At 48.8% G+C, this 22,510-nt stretch overlaps 1 protein-coding gene and 1 non-coding gene across 4 annotated transcripts in view; one reads left to right on the top strand and one right to left on the bottom strand.

The window, feature by feature from the left end:
- Positions 1-4,514, bottom strand: part of DLK2 (delta like non-canonical Notch ligand 2) — a 6,357-nt gene extending 1,843 nt beyond the window's left edge. Inside the window, exons 1-4 of one of the 3 annotated variants that reach the window (XM_032140778.2) lie at positions 3,820-4,514; positions 2,570-2,700; positions 2,230-2,293; positions 810-940 (exon numbers count right to left, since the gene is read on the bottom strand). In XM_032140778.2, coding sequence (XP_031996669.1) covers positions 810-940; positions 2,230-2,293; positions 2,570-2,645 — 271 coding nt within the window. In that variant the 5' untranslated portion in view covers positions 2,646-2,700; positions 3,820-4,514. The other 2 variants (XM_032140782.2, XM_032140781.2) reach the window with 2 other exon arrangements.
- Positions 4,515-19,407: 14,893 nt separating this feature from the next.
- On the top strand, positions 19,408-19,514 carry LOC116460578 (U6 spliceosomal RNA). Its single transcript, XR_004245865.1, has one exon. It is a non-coding gene; the product is annotated as a U6 spliceosomal RNA (small nuclear RNA).
- The last annotated feature ends 2,996 nt before the right edge of the window (positions 19,515-22,510 follow it).

A 22,510-nucleotide genomic window follows, 5' to 3' on the forward strand; every position in this document is an offset into this window, starting at 1 on the left:
CCCAGCCCAGGCTGGTGTGGTATACTAGGGAGAGACAACAACACTGAATTTGGAGTCAGGAGGCTCCTGGCCCTGGCTTTCAGTCTGTCTCAAACTGACCTTGGTTTGGGTGCGGTGGCTCATGCCTCTAATTCCAGCACTTTGGAAGACCAAGGTGGGCAGATGACTTGAGGTCAGGAGTTCGAGACCAGCCTGGCCAACATGGCAAAACCCCATCTCTACTGAAAATACAAACATTAGGCCGGTGCAGTGGCTCATGCCTATAATTCCAGCACTTTGGGAGACCGAGGCTGGTGGATCAGTTGAGGGCAAGAGTTCAAGACCAGCCTGGCCAACATGGTGAAATCCTATCTCTACTAAAAATACAAAAATTAGCTGAAGTGGCGGGTGCCTGTAATTCCAGCTACTTGGGAGGCTGAGGCACGAGAATCACTTGAACCCAGGAGGTGGAGGTTACAGTGAGCCGAGATTGCACCACTGCACTCCAGCCTGGGTGACAGAGTGAGACTCCATCTCAAAACAAAACAAAACAAACAAACCTGACTTTGAGCAGGTTATAGCTCTTCTGTGGGCCTTAGTTTCCTCATCTGTAAAATGAGTACAATTTTTAGCAGCTGTGTTTCCTACCCCATGGGGTTATGTTGAGGATCAATTCAGACAATGTATAAAAAGTCTAAGATTAAAAAAATGATAAAACACCATGTATTTGGGGGTTTGACAAGGACACAATAGGCACTCAATAAATACTGATGGCTGTTCCCCTAAGAACATGGGGTTCCCAACCAACAGCTACCCTTCCTCCCCCCTACCTTTGTCACAGAACTTGCCTGCCCAGCCACTGTGGCAGATGCACTGCCATGGCTGGTGGCAGGTGCCGTGCTGGCAGCCAGGCATCCTCACACAGCGCTCACAGTGCAGCCCCTCCCAGCCCGGGTCACACCTGACGGGGAGAAGCACAGGGTCAGGGCTCTGGGTCGTGGATGTGAAGAAATGGAGGAGACAGAACCAGAGCTTCTAGAAACCAAGAGGACATATGACAGCCCCTAAGGGAAAGCAGACCTGTCCCAGGTAGGTGTAGGACTGTGCAGGGTCACAGGACACATATACGGAATCAGACCATCAGACACCAGCACTCAAACCCTGGTTCTGTACTCTAATCTGAGCCTCAGTTTTCTCACCTGTAAATTGGGGATACACCTTGCAGGGTTGAGTAGAGGAAGAAATAAGATGTCTGTAAATGCCTCCAGTACCCCTCCTGGCATGTCTGAGGTGCTCACAAACATTTAAAGAAGAATGACCTTGAAAGGCCATCAGGGCTGGGGCGTGGTTGCTCACACCTGTAATCCCAGCACTTTGGGAGGTCGAGGCAGGTGGATCACTTGAGGTCAGGAGTTCAAGACCAGCCTGGCCAACTGGGTGAAACCCCGTCTCTACAAAAAATACAAAAAATTACCCGGGCATGGTGGTGTGCATCTGTAATCCATTATTGAAGAGGCTGAGGCAGGGGAACTTGAACACAAGAGGCAGAGGCTGCGGTGAGCTGAGATCGTGCCACTGCACTCCAGCCTGGGCAACAAAGTGAGACTCCGTCTCAAAAACAAAAAAAAATAAAAAAGGTCATCAGGACTATCCTCCCACCATGATTCCAGGGCAAATACTTGACCTATATTTTAAAAGCCCTCCAGGGGTGAAGAGTCTCAAAGACCCCCAGACAATTGAACTACCTGCCCCATCAGCTCATTTCCTTATGTCCACTTTCCTCCTGCTACAGAATTTGCTCAATCTCAACCCTCCACCCCAGTGAGTCAACTGCTCAAACTCATCAAGAAAGATCCTCTTTCATTGTTAAGTGTTTCTCCCCAGCAACTCTCCCTGCAGCATTTCTTTTCCAGGCTAAACCATTTCTCTTTCCCCTTTTCCTTTATCTTTCCATTTCCTCATGGCACCCAATCCCCAAGCTCTCTCAAGCTTTAGGTCTCTCTCCTTGTATCTTGAGGAGCAATGGTTCAGACAATCCCTGGATCAGACTTGGGAGATTAAAGAAGTGGGGAGATAAAAACTAGAAGCAGCAAGAGAGGTGAGGTAAAGGGGAAAGGGGGGCTGGCCAGTCAGCCATAGGAGTGACGAGGCATGAAGAGTAGAGTCTGAAGCCCGTAGACACTGTTGTGCATGTGAAGGGCTTAGAAATGGGTACCAAAGGGTTTGGGGGCACGTGCTCAGGACAGGTACCTGCAGGAGCCGTCAGGTGCACAGCAGCCGTGGGCCAGGTCACAGTGGGAGCTGCAGTCATCGGCTGCAAGAGATTGATGCGGGAGGGGTGAGTCTGAGTCAGGGCACAGCTCGCTGGGATGCGGGACTCAGGAGAGGATTGGGGTTCCAGTAACTGAGCGGACTCAGCCCTAGGGCAGGACATTAACACAGAAACTCATCCCATTCCAAAAAGGCAACCTCGGTCTTGCTTGCCCCGCGAGTCGGAGCGATTGTAGTGCCGTCTCCGGCCGGTAGAGGTCAACGTGCAAGCGAGGAAGGCTGGACAGGGCCGCGACTGGAGCCCGGCGGGCGCGCTCACCTCGGACAGGCTGACCGGGAGCCCCCAGAATGCACAACAGGCACACGAGATGCAGGCAGCGGCAGCCGCTGGGCATGGTCAGCGCCGGCCCCAGGAGGGACGGACGGATGGACGGCCGGACGCGTGGACACCTGTGGGACGGCACCAGTTGGGAGGCGGCCGGACGCGGAGATAGCGGCACGGATACGGGTTCCAAGTGACAGGAGCCGACGGGGGAGAGGGGCGCCGGGACAGAAGAAGGGGATGGGAGTAGCGGGAGGATGGGGGCAGGGAAGGGTTGAGCAGGCGAGGAGAGCAAGGAGAGCGAAAACAGGAACCGGGAGCGGGGTCTACAAGAAGGAGGCGAAAGATGGGCAGCGCGGAGCGAGGCCAGGCGCGGGAATGGCTGGGGCTGGGATCGCAGTCAGGACGGAGGGGTCCGCGGGATGGGGACAGCGCCGAGAGGCGGCCTCGAGCGTGGAGGGGACGCGGGGGCCGGAGGGAGGGACGGTTCCCGGCAGCGAGCAGTCTCCGCCCCACAGCTCCGACAGCCCCCCCAACACTCTCTCCCACGTCCCCTTCCTATCTCCGCCGCGCTGGGCTCGGCGGCGGCGCGGGGCCTGGAATCCCCACCGCGCCCGTAGCCCTGCGCGCCCTGTCCCCGCAGTCCTCACCTTCGGCGGGGAGGTGGCGCACCCCGGGGCGCAGAGAGAGGCCGGATCCGACGGGCGCGGCCGAGGGGCCGCGAGGGAGCGCGGGGCCGCCCCTAGCTGGCCGCGGGGCCGGGCGCCGAAGCGGCTGCCATGCGAGCCGAGCGCTTGGGAATCTGGGGCTCCAGGCGACCCCGAGCGGCAGCGGCGGCGGCGGCGGCTCCTCGCGCGCGCTCAGGCCCCCTGCCAGGGGCGGAGCCCGCCCCCACCCCCATCGCCCCCCCGCGACGCACGGCGCACACCTAGCACCCGGCGCGCCCCGGGGCCCCGGCCCTCCGCGGCTACCCAACGCCCCGAACCCAGCTTCCTTCCACGAGAGGAGGAAATCTTAGGAGTCTCAATGGGAGCAAACTATTAAGCCAAAGGCACGCGACCCCGTTATTCTCTCATCTCCCATGCCCACTTTCCCGACCAGCGCTCCGCGGCCCACGCCCCAGCCTTGCCTTCGCTTGTCCGCCGCTCATCACGCTTCTCATATAGATCCATGGACACGCAGGCAATCGCTCCCCGCCCTCCGCCTGTCACCAGCCCACGCCTCCCCGCTTGTAAAGCGTTCATCACCTGCTTCATCAGTGTGCTCCTCTGCTCCTCCTCGCCCTCCGCTTCTTCCTGTCCACGTCGCCGTCTCCAGCCTTCCAAGATCAACCTATCCCTATATAAATATCAACCTGATCGACCCACCCACACCCCGGCCCTACCCCCCACCACCCTTCCCTCCCTCAAGTCTCAGCCCTTGCAACCCATTCCTTTTTGTGACTACCTCTGAGAATCCTTTCTGGACTGGGAATGCCCCTGACTCTGTAAATGTGCGCACAAAACCCCCTACACCGCCGAGTTCCTTCTCCGGTACCCTATCACGTTCGTCCTTGGCCTCAGGCTAAACCTCAACTGCCCAAACCTGGAGCTCAGATTGGGAGAGTAACGGAGGGGGAGTGGGGGAAAGCTGTCCTCCAGGCCTCTTTGCCCCTTCTGGCTAATGGCTCAGAGACACATTTCAAGACAAGGACCCAGCCAAACTCGGTGGGCTCACGCCTGTAATTCCAGCACTTTGGGAGGCTGAGGCGGGCGGATCACCTGAGGTCAGGAGTTCGAGATCAGCCTGGCCAACATGGTGAAACCCGTCTCTCTTAAAAATACAGAAATTAGCCAGGTGTGGTGGTGCGCGCCTGTAATCCCAGCTACTCGGAAGGCTGAGGCAGGAGAATCGCTTGAGAACCCGGGAGGCAGAGGTTGCAGTGAGCCGAGATCGCACCACTGCACTCCAGCTCGGGGAACAGAGCAAAACTCCGACCCCACCACCCCCCCCCCAAAAAAAAAACGAGGACCCAAAACATAATTTCTAGTTTGTGCAGGACAAAAGGGCAGAGGTCGGGAACGCTAGCGCCCACCTCTAGTCCTTCAGGTTGAGATTTCACCATCTTTAAATTCAAAACATCGGAAGGAGCAGTCGCTAGTCGGTGCAGAGCAGCTTCCCACCTTCACACAGCCACCTCCACAGGCACAGAGCCCCTGGGCTCATTTTTCCTGCAGTCTCCATTGAATATAACACTTACACCCACCCAGCTCCCTAGCTGGCCTCCTCTCAACTGTTATCGCCTCTTCCCTGAAGAGCTCTCTGAATTTGAGTAATGACATGGCTGTACCATTCATTTTGTTTAAACACTTTTTTTTTGGTGAAAAATTGCAAACAACCTATAATTCAAACATTACTGTAGGCAAATAAATTATGGCACATCAACACTACGTGACTGTTAAAAATACTTTTTTTTTTTTGACGTCTAAAGATGTCCAAAAAAGCTAAGAATACGTAAAGTGGGGTGGGGGGAAGCCGGAAACAAAGAAGAATGTACTTCAACATTGCCAGTGCTTTCCTCTGGATGATCGAATTATAGAGGTTTTTTTTTTTTCTTATTGATACTTTTCAGCATTAACACTTTTTTTTTTTTTTTTTTTTGAGTCGAAGTCTCGCTTTGTGGCCCAGGCTGGAGTGCAGTGGCGCGATCTCGGCTCACTGCAAGCTCCGCCTCCCGGGTTCAGGCCATTCTCCTGCCTCAACGTCCCAAGTAGCTGGGACTACAGGCGCCCACCACCCCGCCCGGCTAATTTTTTTTGTATTTTTAGTAGAGACGGGGTTTCACCATGTTAGCCAGAATGGTCTTGATTTCCTGACCTCGTGATCCGCCCGCCTCGACCTCCCAAAGTGCTGGGATTACAGGGGTGAGCCACTGCGCCCGGCCTTTTGGTTTTTTTTTTTTTAAACAATGAACATCTATAACTTGTTTTTTGTTGTTGTTGTTTGTTTGTTTGTTTTTCCTTGAGATTATCACTCTGTCGCCCAGGCTGGAGTGCAGTAGTGCAACCTCGGCTCGGTACAACCTCGTCTCAGCCTCCAGTATAGCTGGAATTGCAGGCACAGCGCCACCACGCCCAGCTAATTTTTTTTTTTTTTTTTGAGACTTTCAGTGCTTTTCTCTGTCAGATATCATTATCTGACATTATATTAAATATTTATTGTTTATTGACCATCTCCCCACTACTAAGCAAACTCCAGAGGTCTGGGATGTTTTCTTGCTCATCACAGCATCCCCAGTGTCTAAAACAATGCCTGGCATAGTAGGTATTCAGTAAATTTTTTAAAAATTCTGTTTGTTTAATTAATTTTTTTTTTTTTGAGGCAGGGTCTCGCTCTGTCGCCCAGGCTGGAGTGCAATGGCTCCATCTCGGCTCACTGCAACCTCCGCCTCCTGGGTTCAAGCAATTTTTCTGCCTCAGCCTCCCGAGTAGCTGGGATTACAGGCGCGCCCCCACCAAGCCAGGCTAATTTTTGTATTTGTAGTAGAGACAGGGTTTCGCCATGTTGGCCAGGCTGGTTTCGAACTCCTGACCTCAGGTGATCTGCCCATTTGGCCTCCCAAAGTGCTGGGATTACAGGCGTGAGCCACTGCACTCGGCCTGCCCAGTTAATTTTTGCATTTTTAGTAGAGACGGGGTTTCGCCATGTTGGCCAGGCTAGTCTCGAAGTGACCTCAAGTGATCCACCCGCCTCGGCCTCCCAAAGTGCTGAGGTTACAGGCATGAGTCACCATGCCCAGCCTGATATTTTTTTAGAATAAAATGAAAAAGGCCGGGCGCAGTGGCTCACGCCTGTAATCCCAGCACTTTGGGAGGCCGAGGCGGGTGGATCATGAGGTCAGGAGATCAAGACCATACTGGCTAACACGGTGAAACCCCGTCTCTACTAAAAATACAAAAAATTAGCTGGGCGTGGTGGCGGGTGCCTGTAGTCCCAGCTACTCGGGAGGCTGAGGCAGGAGAATGGCGTGAACCCAGGAGGCGGAGCTTGCAGTGAGCTGAGATCGCGCCACTGCACTCCAACCTGGGCGACAGAGTGAGACTCCATCTCAAAAAAAAAAAAAAAAAAAAGAAAAGAAACCGGCGGACACGGTGGCTCACGCCTGTAAATCCAGCACTTTGGGAGGCCAAGGCAGGTGGATCACCTGAGGTCGGGAGTTCGAGAGCAGCCTCACCAACATGGAGAAAACCTGTCTCTACTAAAAATACAAAATTAGCCGGGCGTGGTGGCACCTGCCTGTAATCTCAGCTACTGGGGAGGCTGAGGCAGGAGAATTGCTTGCACCCGGGAGGCAGAGGTTGCAGTGAGCCTAGATCGCGCCACTACACTCTGGCCTGGGCAACAAGAGCAAGACTCCATCTCAAAGAAAAGAAAAGAAAAGGAAAGGAAAAAAACCACCCACGATCCTACTAGCTTGAGAAAACCACAATTATTGTTGTTTTGATTCCTTTTTCCATCCAGATATTTTTACAGAGGTATAATCATAATGTATCTACAGTATTGTATCCTGCTTTTTTTTACTCCATGTCATATATTGATAGTTCTCAAAAGCATATTTTTTATGGCTATGTGATATTCCATTAAATAGATATACTGTATTTACTTAACTTAGCCCTGGTTATTGGCTGCTTAGGTTGTTTACTTTTTTTGTCATTATAAATTCATTCAACAAATATTGAGTAGTCATATATTACCATTAGATACCAGAGCCACTGAGGATACAGCTCCCAGATAATATTTATTAGTGCCACACATTTTTATGAAGGTAGGTTTTTTCCCCATGTTTTAGGCTCCTTCCTTATGATCAAGTCTGAATTAATGAGTGACTGAGTCAAAGAAGTCATGAAAAATAAATTCCTTTTAACTGATGAAATGTAGTGAAATTCACTCATGAAATAATAAAGGTAGTTGATGGCATTAGAGGATATCACTTAGTGCCCCCTCGTGCTTTGAAGATTTTAGCACCTGGCTTGTCAATCTCTTCACTCTCACTTCTGTCAAATTCTTGGTGATTCTTGATGATTCAATATGACATAGACAGTTCTTCCAACAAGTGTGATAGATTGCAAAGATGGCCACTTTTCTTCCTCCTGTTCTACAAGACGCTTTGCAATTATTTTGCTGCTTTTCCCAGCAAGAGGTGGAGTCTATTTCTCAACCTCTTGCTTGAATCTGGGCTGGCCTTATGACTTGCTTTAGCTGATAGAATGCGGTAGAAATGATATTGTGTGAGTTCCTAGGGTCTAGGTCTCAAGAGACTTGCAGCTTGCTGCTTTGCCTCTTAGAATGCTTCCAACATCATGTCAAGAAGTCCATCTAGCCTACTGGAAGATGAAAAGCCCCGTGGAGGAGAGCTGAGGTACCCTGGCCAACAACCACCAGACGTGCAGTCATATTGGATTACCTGGCCCCAGTTAAGCTTCCAGATGACTGCAGCCACATGAGTGAACCTAGGCAAGACAAACAGAAGAACTGCTCAGCAGAGCCCAGCCCATATTGCCAAGCTATAAGCAGATAAATTGCGGTTGTTTTAAGCCACTAAATTTTGGAATGGTTTGTTAATATAGCAATAGATACCTGATAAAACCAGCTTCTCATTTCCTTGATTTTTTCCTCTCCAGTGAGAAAGATGATCCCACCCTAAACTTTGTTGCTACCAATAGCTTCACACACTCCATCAACTCTATTTTAAGTATCACACTTTCCTATTACCAACTCCTATCTTTCCAGACCATGACCTCTAGCACCTTGGCTCAAACAATTCTACTAACCCACTGCGATCTCTCATAAAAGCCAAATTATGGCTTTCATGGGCCTTAGCCATTTCACCTTAGTGGGCCCCTTCCTCCATAAAAGAATATTAAAAATTATATAACTGGCCGGGCGCGGTGGCTCACGCCTGTAATCCCAGCACTTTGGGAGGCCGAGGTGGGCAGATCACAAGGTCAGGAGATCGAGACCATCCTGGCTAACACAGTGAAACCCCGTCTCTACTAAAAATACAAAAAATTAGCCAGGCGAGATGGCGGGCGCCTGTAGTCCCAGCTACTCAGAGAGGCTGAGGCAGGAGAATGGCGTGAACCCCGGGGGGCGGAGCCTGCAGTGAGCCAAGATCGCGCCACTGCACTCCAGCCTGGGCGACAGCGAGACTCTGTCTCAAAAAAAAAATAAAATAAAATAAAATAAAATAAAAATAAAAATTATATAACTACATCAGTATAAGGACTACTATAATCCAGGCTGAATTCATTTGCTTTTTTTTTTTTTGAGATGGAGTTTCGCTCTTGTTGCCGAGGCTGGAGTGCAATGGCACGATCTTGCCTCACCGCAACCTCCGCCTCCCAAGTTCAAGCGATTCTACTGCCTCAGCCTCTCAAGTAGCTGGGATTACAGGCATGTGCCACCATGCCTGGCTAATTTTGTATTTTTAGTAGAGACGGGTTTTCTCCATGTTGGTGAGGCTGGTCTCAAACTCCTGACCTCAGGTGATCCGGCTGCCTTGGCCTCCCAAAGTGCTGGGATTACAGGCGTGAGCCACCGTGCCTGGCCTGAATTCATTATTATACACTTATTTTTATTGTATTCATTTTTTCTTCTGATTTTAAAATAAATTCAAAATAAAAACATTTTGTGGGCCCTTAAAAGTATTATAGAACTTAGGCACTGTGCCTGCTGTGAATAAGTCAGCCTTGTCTTTCTTTTTCTTTTTCTTTTCTTTTTTTTTTTTTTGAGGCAGAGCCTCACTCTGTCCCCCAGGCCAACATGGTGAAACCCCATCTCTACTAAAAATACAAAAAATTAGCTGGACATGGTGTCACGCGCCTATAATCCCAACTACTCAGGAGGCTGAGGCTGAGGCAGGAGACTCACTTGAACCCGGGAGATGGAGGTTGCAGTGAGCTGAGATCGTGCCACTGCATTCCAGCCTGGGTGACAGAGCAAGACTCCGTCTCCAAAAAAAAAAAAAAAAAAGTAAATAAATAAATAAATAAACTTGGTAGTACCAGACTTGTGTGTCTGACTGCTGCAAACTCCTGATCTCCAGCCCAAATAGTCTTCCTTTGTCAGCTGTACCCATTCCAGTCAATGGCTAGTCCATCTGTCTAGTTGTTTAGCCCCAAATCTTGGGGTCATGCTTGATTCTCCTCTTTCTCCTATAATTCACATCCTGCAAATTCCGTTGCCTCTGCCTTCAGATTCATCCAGAATCTGACCGCTTTTCACAGTGTGACCTCTAACACCCTAGTTCAAGCCCCCATTATCTTTTGCCTGGACTACTGCAATGGCCTCTTTGGTTTTGTTATTGTTGTTGTTGTTATTGTTTTTGAGATGGAGTTTTGCTCTTGTTGCCCAGGCTGGCGTGCAATGGTGCAATCTGGTCTCACAGCAACCACTGCCTCCCGGGTTCAAGCAATTCTCCTGCCTCAGCCTCCCGAGTAGCTGGGATTACAGGCATGCGCCACCATGCCTGGTTAATTTTGGATTTTTAGTAGAGACGGGGTTTCTCCATGTTGGTCAGGGTGGTCTCGAACTCCTGACCTCAGGTGATCCACCCACCTCAGCCTCCCAAAGTGTTGGGCTGCAATTGCTTCTTAATTGGTCTTCTATTATGCAGCAGCCAGGGTGATCCTGATGGAAAGAAAACGGAAGCCAGCTAAGTGTGATGTATTATCCCAAACTGGATTCTGAAACAGAAAAACATCAATAGTGGTAAAACTGGCAAAGTCTGAATGAAGTCTAGAATTTAGCTTATACCAGGGTACTAACGTTGGCTTCTTAGTTTGCACAAATGTACCGTGATAAGGTATAATGTTAACACTAAGGGAAATTGCGTGAGTCATATTTGGGAAATCTCTATACAATCTTTGGAACTTTTCTATAAATCTAAAATTATTCAAAAATTAAAATTTTATTTAAAAAATGGCAGTCAGATTTTGTCATATCTTTGTTCCAAACCCTCCAGTGGCTCCCTCCTGATCTTTTTTTTTCCCATCTGATCTTATTCCCTGCACACTCCTACCTCACTCTGCCCCATCCAAACTGGCCTCTGAGTTGATCCTTTTTTTTTTTTTTTTGAGATGGAGTCTCGCTCTGTCGCCCAGGCTGGAGTGCAGTGGTGCGATCTCGGCTCACTGCAAGCTCCGCCTCCCGGGTTCACGCCATTCTCCTGCCTCAGCCTCCCGAGTAGCTGGGACTACAGGCACCTGCCACCAGGCCCGGCTAATTTTTTTTTTTTTTTTTTTGTATTTTTAGTAGAGACGGGGTTTCACTATGTTAGCCAGGATGGTGTCGATCTCCTGACCTCGTGATCCGCCCACCTCAGCCTCCCAAAGTGCTGGGATTACAGGGGTGAGCCAGCGTGCCCGGCCCTGAGTTGATCCTTGAACATATAAGCATGTTCCCTGCCTCAGGATCTTTGCACTAGCTGTTCTCTGCCTGGAATGCTATAACCCAGATATTTTCATAGCTCACTCCCTGAGTTCATTCAGCTCTCTGCTCAAATCTCATGTTAGTAAAGAAGCCCTCGCTGATCATCCTATATATTAAATAATAACCCCACCTCTGCCCCAGGATATTCCCTTACACTACTTTAATTTTTTCTTTTTTGTTTTTTTTTTTTTGAGATAGAGTCTTGCCCTGTCTCAGCTGAGTCCGGGTGGTTCTGTGAGTCCCTGACCCACAGAAATCAGACAGAAAGTAAAATGTCTCAAGCCACTAGGCTTTGAGGTGATTTGTTCTGTGCAGTGATAGATAACTAGAATAAAGGGAGTGGGATAACCTTCACAGTACCCTGTGGGGCAAGTCCCTTCTTTCTGTGCCTAAGTTTCCCTTGCAAACAGAGGGAGTTCACTCAACGGTTTCTAAGGATGTTTTCAGCCCTGATGTTTGGTGCTTATCCATAATGTTGCCACATCCCTCTCTGCCCATTTTCACTGCCTCCATTCCATTCCATTCCATTATTATTCCATTACTCCATTACGCGATCATTCCATTACTCCCAGAGAGAAAATGAATGCCCTCGGACATCAAGGGATGTCTATGGATCTGCTGAGGAGAGGGAGGTGCGTGCCTCTGGCTCCAATCTGCTTGAGATCGCTGTAAGTGCAGGTGTGGTGTAATGAAGTAAAGTGCACAGGATTTGGAATCTGGTCACTGATTGGCATTGGTTGTGTGATCCTGAGAAAGTCTCATAAACGTCTCAGGCCTCAGTTTCCCCACTTGTGAAATGGGGAGAATAGCACCAGCCCTGCTCTCTAACAGGGTCCCTGTGAGGGTAGAATGAGAGAGTGTGTGTAAAAGTCAGGTATGTGTACAGGAGGTTAGAGAGTGGGGGCTGAGGTGAGTGGTTGTGGAGGCATTGGGGGATCCCTGGTAAAGTCAGTTTCCTACCCTGGAGCAGGAGAGGGGGTTGGCAACAGAAGCAATGACGGGAGGCTGAGCTGGGCTATGCTGGGGCTTGCCTTTGAGCAATTGTTTCTGTCCCAGTGTCTTCAGGAATCTAGCCACTATTAGCCCCTTTACATAAAAGGCATCCTTTAGTCCAGGTTTCTGTTTCTGTGAAATTTTTCTAGCACACCCCCTTCGCCCATTTAAAAATCACCCAGTAAAGAGGGCTTGTCTCACTGCTTGGATTTCCAAGAATATCCCTGATACGGTTTGGCTGCATCCCCACCCAAATTCCATCTTGAATTGTAGCTCCCATAATTCCCACGTGTTGTGGGAGGGACCTGGTGGGAGATAATTGAATCATGGGGGTGGTTTCTCCCATACCATTCTCGTGTTAGTGAATAAGTCTCACGAGATCTGATGGTTTTATAAGGGGAAACCCCTTTCGCTTGGTCCTTATTCTCCCTCTTCCCTGCCACCATGTAGGATGTGATTTGCTCCTCCTTGCCTTCTGCCATGATTGTGAGGCCTCCCCAGCCACGTGGAACTGTGAGTCCATTAAACCTCTTTCCTTTCTAATTACCCAGTCTCAGGTACGTCTTTATCAGCAGCGTGAAAATGGACTAATACAATCCCCCACCCAATACTTGTTTTTGGCAGAAATCCCACCATTCTTTGGGTAACTAGAGCTTAAAACCTTAAAGCCTCCTCTAACTCCTCTATTTTTTTCCAGCTGGCCACCAAATGTTGTCCAGTCCTCCTTCTCCCATGGCCCTGTGTCCATTCTGTCCCACTGCTTCAGCCCTTGTCAGCACCCTCCTCCCCATGCCAGGCTCATGACAAACATTTTCTACTTGGTCTCGCGGCCGTCAGGCCTACCAGTTTCCCTCATGCACCCATTTTGCAGTATGCCTAGAGGCTAAACATCCTACCATGTCATTGTTATCACCTCACTCCTCAGGTCAGCAGCCTGGGATCACTCCTATGATTCTTCAGGCTGTGTGATGTGAAGGCAAGAGTACTAGAAGTCACTTCAAATTCTGGCTCTATTGTCTGCAGCTGGGTGGCCTTCAGGAGACAGCTAACCTCTCTGAGCCTCCAAACCCTCACTGGTAAAATAGACGGACATTCTATGTACCAGGCACTGGTCTAAGCACTCATGCACATGAACTCTTTTGACCCTCACGACAACTCTGTGAGGTAGGTGCTCTGCTTAACCCTCATTTACACATGGGAAGACAGAGGCACAGACAGCTCCAGTCATCTGCCCGTGTTCATGCAGTTAGTTAGGTGACAGCTGGGCGATTAAGCCAGGCAGTCTGCTCCAGGGACCCTACTCTTATCGCTGTCCTACCCTTGAGAAAAGTGACTGATACAGCTGGTGAGGGCCCCTGGCTGATGCTCTTCACCTCTTGGCTCTAATTTCTGCTTCCCAGCGTACAACCTGGTGGCTGTTCCTTGGAGGATTTTGGAACAGGTTGGGCTCGCAGCCTCATGACTTTAGGATCCTCCTAAGCCTGTCTTAATAGTGGCTTCCTTTTTTGGGTGGTCACTCAACACATGAGGCTGATTTCTGGCTTTCACTCCAGACTTGAATGGTAACTATACTGCTCCAGAACACCCCAGTACCCAACCCTCAGGATTCCCTACTTTCCTGAGCATTTTTCTGAGGACTTATCAATAAACCCCTCCTCCAGGCCCCCACTTATAAGAATTTATCGCTCTTGGCCTCCCTACCCTTCACCTGGAGAGTGGATTCTCAAGTTTTCCTCTTCTCTCCTTAGCCTCCTTTTCACACAGAGAGTTTTGTGTATTACCAAATGAGAATGCAGAGACCAGAGAACAGGGAACAAGGGCTGTCACTCTTCATTCACACATCCATTGACCCACCCACAGATTGTGGGCAGGAGCAGGGAGGGGACCCCAACTCAGTGCCAAACATTCAATTAATGTGAGTTGAATGAGTGACTGAATTAATACAAATGAAAAAAAGTGCTAGGCCCTGACCTCAAGCAACTTACCGCCTAGCAGGGCAGACATATTCACTCACCCCACATGCCGCCAATAAACGGGGTGCAGAGGCATCTGTGGGCCCTAGACTTCATGGAGACCCAGGGGCATGCAGAGCTGGCCCTTGTCCTCACCAGGTAAGGGATAATCCTGCCCCTGCTTGTTCTGGCCTGTCACTGCCTCTCCAAGACAGTGCTGGTCAGCCCAACAAGTGGGGGCCCCAGGGCGGAGACAGAGTCTGTGCTGGGAAGGAGTCAGGCACATCCAAGTAGCCCACCCTTTGTGAGGCCTTCTGCCAGCGCAGGGACCTTTGGGTCCTGAAACAACATTCTCTTCCTCTGATTGTTTCCTTCCCCCATCCTACCCCTACCTCACCACAGGAGGTGGAGCCAGCGGCCCCAGGGCTGAAATCCAAACCCAGCCATTGTTCCCCATCTTTTGGCTGTTTGATTGTGCATGTGTGTGTTGGCACACTTATCGTGTGCCTCCAGGGCTGTTGTACCAAAGCGCAGGCCCTGCGTACCATGCTTAGGATAGCTGAAAATATCTGCTCAGGGAAAGAGGGAGCTGGGCCAGGGAGGATACTGACGGTGGGCTTTAGGGTGAGTTGAAAAGTGATAGGAGGCTTTGCCCTCTGATAGGATGAGTGTGCAGTCATGCAGCTCCTATCCAAAATGTGAAGCAGGCAGGGTGTAGTGGCTCACACCTGTAATCCCAGCACTTTGGGACGCCAAGGCAGGTGGATCACCTGAAGTCAGGAGTTTGAGACCAGCCTGGCCAACATGGTGAAATGCTGTCTCTACTAAAAAATTAGCCAGGTGTGGTAGTGGATGCCTGTAATCCCAGCTACTGGGGAGGCTGAGGCAGGAGAATTGCGTGAACCCGGGAGATGGAGGTTGCAGTGAGCCGAGATCATGCCATTGCACTCCAGCCTGGGCAACAAGAGTGAAACTCTGTCTCAAAAAAAAAAAAAAAAAAAAAAAAAGTCAAGCAAAGTAACACACCCATTGAAACCACAAGGGTGTGCAGATGCATGTACACAGACTTGGAAGGACAAGAGGGTCACTCATAGCCAGAACCATGCATGTGAAGCACCGTGGTACCACTCATTCATGTACTTGTGGAGCCCCTTCCACTCTGGAACTACCCAGGGCTGATGGGGTGGTGGGGGAGGCACAAACATCACAGATGGGTCATGGTCCAGCCCTTCCAGTAGCTGCTAAAAGAGTCATCCCTGGAGATTTACTTGAAGTTTTTGGGCCAGGTGTCGTGGCTAACGCCTGTAACTACAGCACTTTGGGAGACCGAGGCGGGCAGATCATTTGAGGTCAGGAGTTTGAGACCAGCCTGGCCAACATGGTGAAACCCTGCCTCTACTAAAAATACAAAAATTAGCCGGGTGTGGTGGTGCACACCTGTAGTCCCAGCTACTCAGGAGGCTGAATCGCTTGAACTCGGGAGGCAGAGGTTGCAGTGAGCCAAGATCACACTACTGCATTCCAGACCGGGCGACAGAGTGAGTCACCACTTACAGAGTCCAATTAAAAAGAACGAGGTTGCTGGGTGTGGTGGCTCACGCCTATAATCCCAGCACTTTGGGAGGCCAAGGCGGGTGGATCACCTGAGGTCAGGAGTTTGAGATCAGCCTGGCCAACATGGTGAAACCCCACCTCTACTAAAAATACAAAAATTAGCTGGGCTTGGTGGCATGTGCCTGTAATCCCAGCTACTTGGGAGGCTGAGGCAAGAGAGTCGCTTGAAGCTGGGAGGTGGAGGTTGTGATGAGCCGAGATCATGCTGCTGTACTCTAGCCTGGGAGACATGGCAAGACTGTTTCAGAACAAAAAGAAGAAAGAAGAAAGAAAGAAAGTACATTTCTCTCTCTCTCTCTCTCTCTCTCTCTCCCCCTCTTTCTCTCTCTCTCTCTCTCTTTTTTTGAGACGGAGTCTCGCTCGGTCTCCCAGGCTGGAGTGCAATGGCGCCATCTTGGCTCACTGCAACCTCCGCCTCCCAGGTTCAAGAGATTCTCCTGTCTCAGCCTCCCAAATAGCTGGGATTACCGGCTCACACCGCCACGCCCAGCTAATTTTTTGTATTTTAGTAGAGACGGGGTTTCACCGTGTTGCCCAGGCTGGTCTTGAACTCCTGAACTCAGGCAATCCACCCACCTCGGCCTCCCAAAGTGCTAGGATTACGGGCATGAGCCACTGCGCCTGGCCTGAAAGAAAGTACATTTCAAGGCTATATTTTAAGAATAAGGAGAAGGGGGAAAAAAGAGTTTCCACAGTAAGCTTCAAGGTTACATCTTGAGACCTGAGAGAAAGGAAAAGAAAGGTTTGAAAATGCGTTTTGAAGTTAAGCTGCCCGGTTAAACTTTCAAGGCCAACTTTCAGGTGTTGACCTGGGATGGAGAGAGGACTTCCTGATTCAGCAAAGAGATGAGGGACTGGAGAACTACCCAGCTCCTACTGGGTCAGAGTGAAGCAGAGCTGGACAAACAGGTCCCAGTGCAGTCCAGAAAAGAGGTAAACCACTCCTGCACGTTCTGAGCTTTCCCAGGATTCAAATCACAATCTGAGAGGGAAGGCACAGACTCTAGCCTCAGGGTGCACAAAGTCTGAGGTGGGGGAAACAAGCTCTGCTCTCAGGCAGTTCCTGCTTTAGAGTTGGGAAAGTGAGATCTCACCAGAAGCCAGAAAGCAAGACTTGGTATCATATAAAGATGTATGGATGGCCAGGCGTGGTGGCTTATGCCCGTAATCCCAGCACTTCGGGAGGCTGAGGAAGGAGGATCTATTGAGTCCAGGAGTTCAAGACCAGCCTGGACAACAAAGTGTGACTCTGTTTCTGTAAAAAATTTAAAAAGCATTGGTGGTACAGTGGTGAACATAGATGCCCTCCAAAAAATTAAAAAAGTAGGCAGGTGTGCCTAGAGTCCTAGCACTTGGGAAGCTAAGTCTAGAGGATTGCTTGAGCCCAGGAGTTTGAGGCTGCAGTAAGCTATGATCATGCCACTGCACTAAAGCCTGGGCAACAGAGCGAGACTCTGCCTCTAAAATAAATTAAAAACAAAAACAAAAACAAAATAAGAACACAACACTAACTCCTAATTTTTTTACAGCCCCTGGAAATGACCATTCTATTTTCTTTCTTCTTTTTTTTTTTGAGACGGAGTCTCACTCTGTCACCCAGGCTGGAGGGCAGTGGCGTGGTCTTGGCTCACTGCAACCTCTGCCTCCCAGGTTCAAACAATTCTCTGCCTCAGCCTCCCAAGTAGCTGGGATTACAGGCATCTGCCACCATGCTCGGCTAATTTTTGAATTTTTAGTAGAGACAGGGTTTCACCATGTTGGCCAGGCTGGTCTTGAACTCCTGACCTTGTGATCTGCCTGCCTTGGCCTCCCAAAGTGCTGGGATTACAGGCATGAGCCACAGCGCCCGGCCGACCATTCTATTTTCTATCTCTATGAATTTGACTGCTCTAGGTACCTAAAATAAGTGGAATCATTCAGTATTTGTCTTTTTGTGACTGGCTTATTTCACTTTGTGTGGTATCCTCAAGGTTTATCCATGTTGTAGCCTGTGTCAGAATTCCTTCCTTTTCAAGGCTGAATAATATTCCATTGTATGTATTTGCTACATTTTGTTTATCCATTAATCCATCAATGAACATTTGTGTTGTTTCTACCTTTTGGCTATTGTAAAATAATGTTGCTATGAACACAGGTGTACAAATATTTATTTGAGTTCCTACTTTAATTAACTATCTTTTGAGAGATAAAAATTTTTTTTTTAGACGGAGTTTTGCTCTTGTTGCCCAGGCTGGTGTGCAATGGCCTGACCTTGGCTCACTGCAACCTCTGCCTCCCTCATTCAAGTGATTGTCCTGCCTCAGCCTCCTGAGTAGCTGGGATTACAGGCATGCACCACCACACCCGGCTAATTTTTTGTATTTTTAGTAGAGACAGGGTTTCTCCATTTTGGTCAGGCTGGTCTCAAACTCCCGACCTCAGGTGATCCGCCCGCCTCGGCCTCCTAAAGTGTTGGGATTACAGGCATGAACCATCATGCCCGGCCAAATGGTTTTAATAATATGAAGAATGCAAGTTCCCACCAAGTTTCAAGGTCTTTAAAATTACATTTCTTACACTTCCATAAAATTCAACATCCCAAGTTAGGAAAAAGTCATTACATCTAATAAAAGCTTCTCCACCAAGTTGGCAGCTGTGGACTTCTATTAATAGACTGAAGAATTAGGAAATGTGTATAACTTAAATCTAGGGAAGTAGATTAAGTTATCACCTCTTGAAGTTTTGAACTCATTGTTATAACAACCATGTATACATGGTTCAGCATCACAAAATCAGAGTCACAAATAGGAACATAGCCTCATGGCTTCACATTGCTAGTAGATGATGTCGCTGGCAACCAAAAAGGCTGCATATGGCCTAAGGCCCTTCTAGCTGTCATAATGAACAGGTCACACGACTGTGGGGCTGAGTCCAGTATGGTTTCGACTCCTCTTTCCCAGCAATTTCCTTCAATACCTGAAGCTCAAATTGCTATCTTTGTCCACTGCTTCTATTCCAAGACCCCTTTTGCCTATGTAGAGTGTGTCATGCCTATGTAGAGTGTGTCATGCCAAACTTGGACTCCACACCAAGCACATCTGTCCCAGCAGGGTGACTAGTCCACATAAATTAAATCATCAGAAAGGACTGCCTTGGACCTAGGTGGATTATGCCTTGAGAAATGCTTGACCATGTTTGTGCAGGTGGGCCCTACAGCCCTATAGATGCCAACCATATGAAAATTGTCATCAAAATGAAGTGAGCCTGACTCTTCTGCAACTTGCAGCTATTTCTTTTTTTTGTTTGTTTGTTTTTTGTTTTTCTTTTTCTTTTTCGAGACGGAGTCTCGCTCTGTCACCCAGGCTGGAGTGCAGTGGCGCGATCTCGGCTCACTGCAAGCTCCGCCTCCTGGGTTCACGCCATTCTCCTGCCTCAGCCTCTCTGAGTAGCTGGGACTACAGGCGCCCGCCACCACGCCCGGCTAATTTTTTGTATTTTTAGTAGAGACGGGGTTTCACCGTGGTCTCTATCTCCTGACCTCGTGATCCGCCCGCCTCGGCCTCCCAAAGTGCTGGGATTACAAGCGTGAGCCACCGCGCCCGGCGCAGCTATTTCTTAAGACCCTGAAAACTAGAAGGGACCCCTAATTTTTACCACTTTCCTCATGGTTCTCTCCCAGAGATAGTGAACAACTATGTTATTGTGAACTAATAAATATTTAGGTACACAAGTGGGTTTGTCCATCCACAGAGGGAGGAATGATGAAGTGAACCAGCCTCGCTACAATGAAAATAACTTTATCTTCCATATGTTAAAAGTTAAAAACTTGTGCTTGCTTCAGCAGCACATATACTAAAACTAGAATGATTCAGGGAAGATTAGCATGGCCCCTGTGCAAGGATGATACATGAATTCATAAAGCCTTCCATATTAAAAATAATAATAGGCTGGGTGCAGTGGCTTATGCCTGTAATCCCAGCACTTTGGAAGACCAAGGCAGGTGGATCACAAGGTCAGGAGTTCAAGACCAGCCTAGCCAACATGGTGAAACCCCATTTCTACTAAAAATACAAAAATTAGCTGGGCGTGGTAGCGGGCACCTGTAATCTCAGCTACTCGGGAGGCTGAAGCAGAGAATTGCTTGAACCCACGAGGCGGAGGTTGCAATGAGCCAAGATTGCGCCACTGCACTCCAGCCTGGACGACAGAGTGAGACTCTGTCTCAAAATAATAATAATAATAATAATAATAATAATAATAATAAGCCGGGCACAGTGGCTCATGCCTGTAATCCCAGCACTTTGGGAGGCCGAGGCAGGTGGATCACCTGAGGTCAGGAGTTTCAGACCAGCCTGACCAACATGGTGAAAACCCATCTCTACTAAAATACAAAAATTATCTGGGCGTGGTGGTGGGCACCTGTAATCTCAGCTACTTGGGAGGCTGAGGCAGGAGAATCGCTTGAACCCAGGAGGTGGAGGTTGCAATGAGTCGAGATCATGCCATTGCACTCCAGCCTGGGCAACAAGAGTGAAACTCCATCTTAAAAAATAATAATAATAAATAATAATAATAATAATTAAAAACTCGAGGACTGTGATTCCCATTCTTTTCAAAGGTATGTGTATGTTTACTGATACTTCCTTTGTTTCAAAATATAAACTTGAATTGCTTTTCAAATCTATAGTTGAAACTACAACAGCCTTTCTCCCCTTGTGAACCCCAAAACAATTTCTGGAAAGGTTGAAATGATAACTAGGAATTATACCTATTTAGAAAAGCAAACCAGCTTTCTAAATTTCTTCCTTCAGCCAGATACCTTTTGGTAAACAGCAAAAGTCATATTTCTTTTTTTTTTGAGATGGAGTCTTGCTCTGTCACCCAGGCTGGAGCACAGAGGCACAATCTTGGCTCACCACAACCTCCGCCTTCTGGGTTTGAGTAATTCTCTTGCCTCAGCCTCCTGAGTAGCTGGGACTACAGGTGCATGCCACCATGCCCAACTAATTTTTGTATTTTTAGTAGAGAGGGGGTTTCACTATGTTGGCCAGGCTGGTTTATTTAGTAATTTTATTAAATTAATTTAAAAAAAGATGTATAGGATAGAAAGGCATAGATGAGACGGGAAATAAAAATAGCTGACCTCTCCCTCTGGGGATCTGGGAGCCTCTGCTGAGGTTTTTGTGTGTGTGCGCTGATGGGGGTGGGTACTTGAGATCAGCTTCACCAAGAGGCAGACCCAGCTCCATCCCTAGGCCCAGGGAAATGGGATACCTTGCTGCTCTGAAATGTTGATGAGCTGTGGAGGGGAGAGGGACAGGGGAGCAGATGGAATTCCTGGACAATTGTTCCGGCTGTCACCAGAGAGGATAGGCTGGAGGGGGCCCTGGATAATTTATAGAGGGACAGATGCTTCTCCGGAACCATCTGGCCAAGAGAGGCCTGGGCTCGGGGTGGATGATGTCTTTAGGTCTGAGGAGACTCCTGGCCTCCAGCCTGCCTCATTTCCTCTACCTGGCCTGCTCGCTGCCCTGGGGCTTTCCTAGGATGGCTGTGCTCCCTGAGGACCCAGCTCCAGAATTCCACCTGATCCTCATCTCACTCTCTCCTTTGCTGAGTCTGGGGCTTGTCTTTGCTACTATTCCTGATAGGGCTAAGTGGGGCCTTGAGGTCATGTAACTTCCATCTATGCATTTTCTTATTTCATAGTATTTTCTTTTCTTTTTTTTTTTTTTTTTGAGAGGGAGTCTCGCTCTGTCACCCAGGCTGGAGTGCAGTGGCGCGATCTCGGCTCACCGCAAGCTCCGCCTCCCGGGTTCACGCCATTCTCCTGCCTCAGCCTCCCGAGTAGCTGGGACTACAGGCGCCCGCCACGGCGCCCGGCTAATTTTTTTGTATTTTTAGTAGAGATGGGGTTTCACCGTGGTCTCGATCTCTTGACCTCGTGATCCGCCCGCCTCGGCCTCCCAAAGTGCTGGGATTACAAGCGTGAGCCACCGCACCCGGCCATTTTATAGTATTTTCAACCCTTCTTCTCCACCACTATATTCCAAAATCTGTCAATCACTCACCTCCATACCATTTATTCATTCAATAAATATTTATTGGCTGGTGCAGTGGCTCACACCTGTAATCTCAGCACTTTGGGAGGCCGAGGCAGGTGGATCACTTGAGGTCAGGAGTTCGAGACCAGCCTGGCCAACATGGTGGAACTCCCATCTCTACTAAAAACACAAAAAATTAGCTGGGTGTGGTGGCATGCGCCTGTAATCCTAGCTACACAGGAAACTGAGGTGGGAGAATCACTTGAACCTGGGAGGCGGAGGTTGCAGTGAGCCGAGATCGCACCACTACGCTCCAGCCTGGGCAACAGAGTGAGACCCTGTCTCAAAAATTAATTAATTAATTAAACAAACAGAATTAAAAAAATCTATTGAATACCTACTATGCCAGGCATTGTTTTAGACACTGGGGATGCTGTGATGAGCAAGAAAACATCCCAGACCTCTGGAGTTTGCTTAGTAGTGGGGAGATGATCAATAAACAATAAATATTTGATATAATGTCAGATAATGATAAGTACTATGAATGAAAACATTAAAGCAGGGTAAAGGAGAATAGGGATGCTGATTTAGATTGAGTGGCCAAGGAAGTCTTCTCTAAAGTGATGACACTTGAGCAAAGACACAAATGAGAGTCAATATTTGGAGGAAGAACATTCCAGGTATGAGGAATAGCAAATTTAGGGACCCTGAGGCAGAAATATGCCTAATGCATTGGAGGAAAACATGCCATTTATTCATTAGGCAATTATTGTGTGCCAAGCACCTGCTAGGGAGTATGAAGATGCAATCAAACATAGTTTTTCCGTGAAGAAGCAGCAGGGCAAAAGTGATATAACATGTAAATAAATAATTACACTGCACGGGAC

This window comes from Hylobates moloch, unplaced genomic scaffold (assembly GCF_009828535.3).
Source record: "Hylobates moloch isolate HMO894 unplaced genomic scaffold, HMol_V3 SCAFFOLD_20, whole genome shotgun sequence".
Lineage (NCBI taxonomy): Eukaryota > Metazoa > Chordata > Mammalia > Primates > Hylobatidae > Hylobates > Hylobates moloch.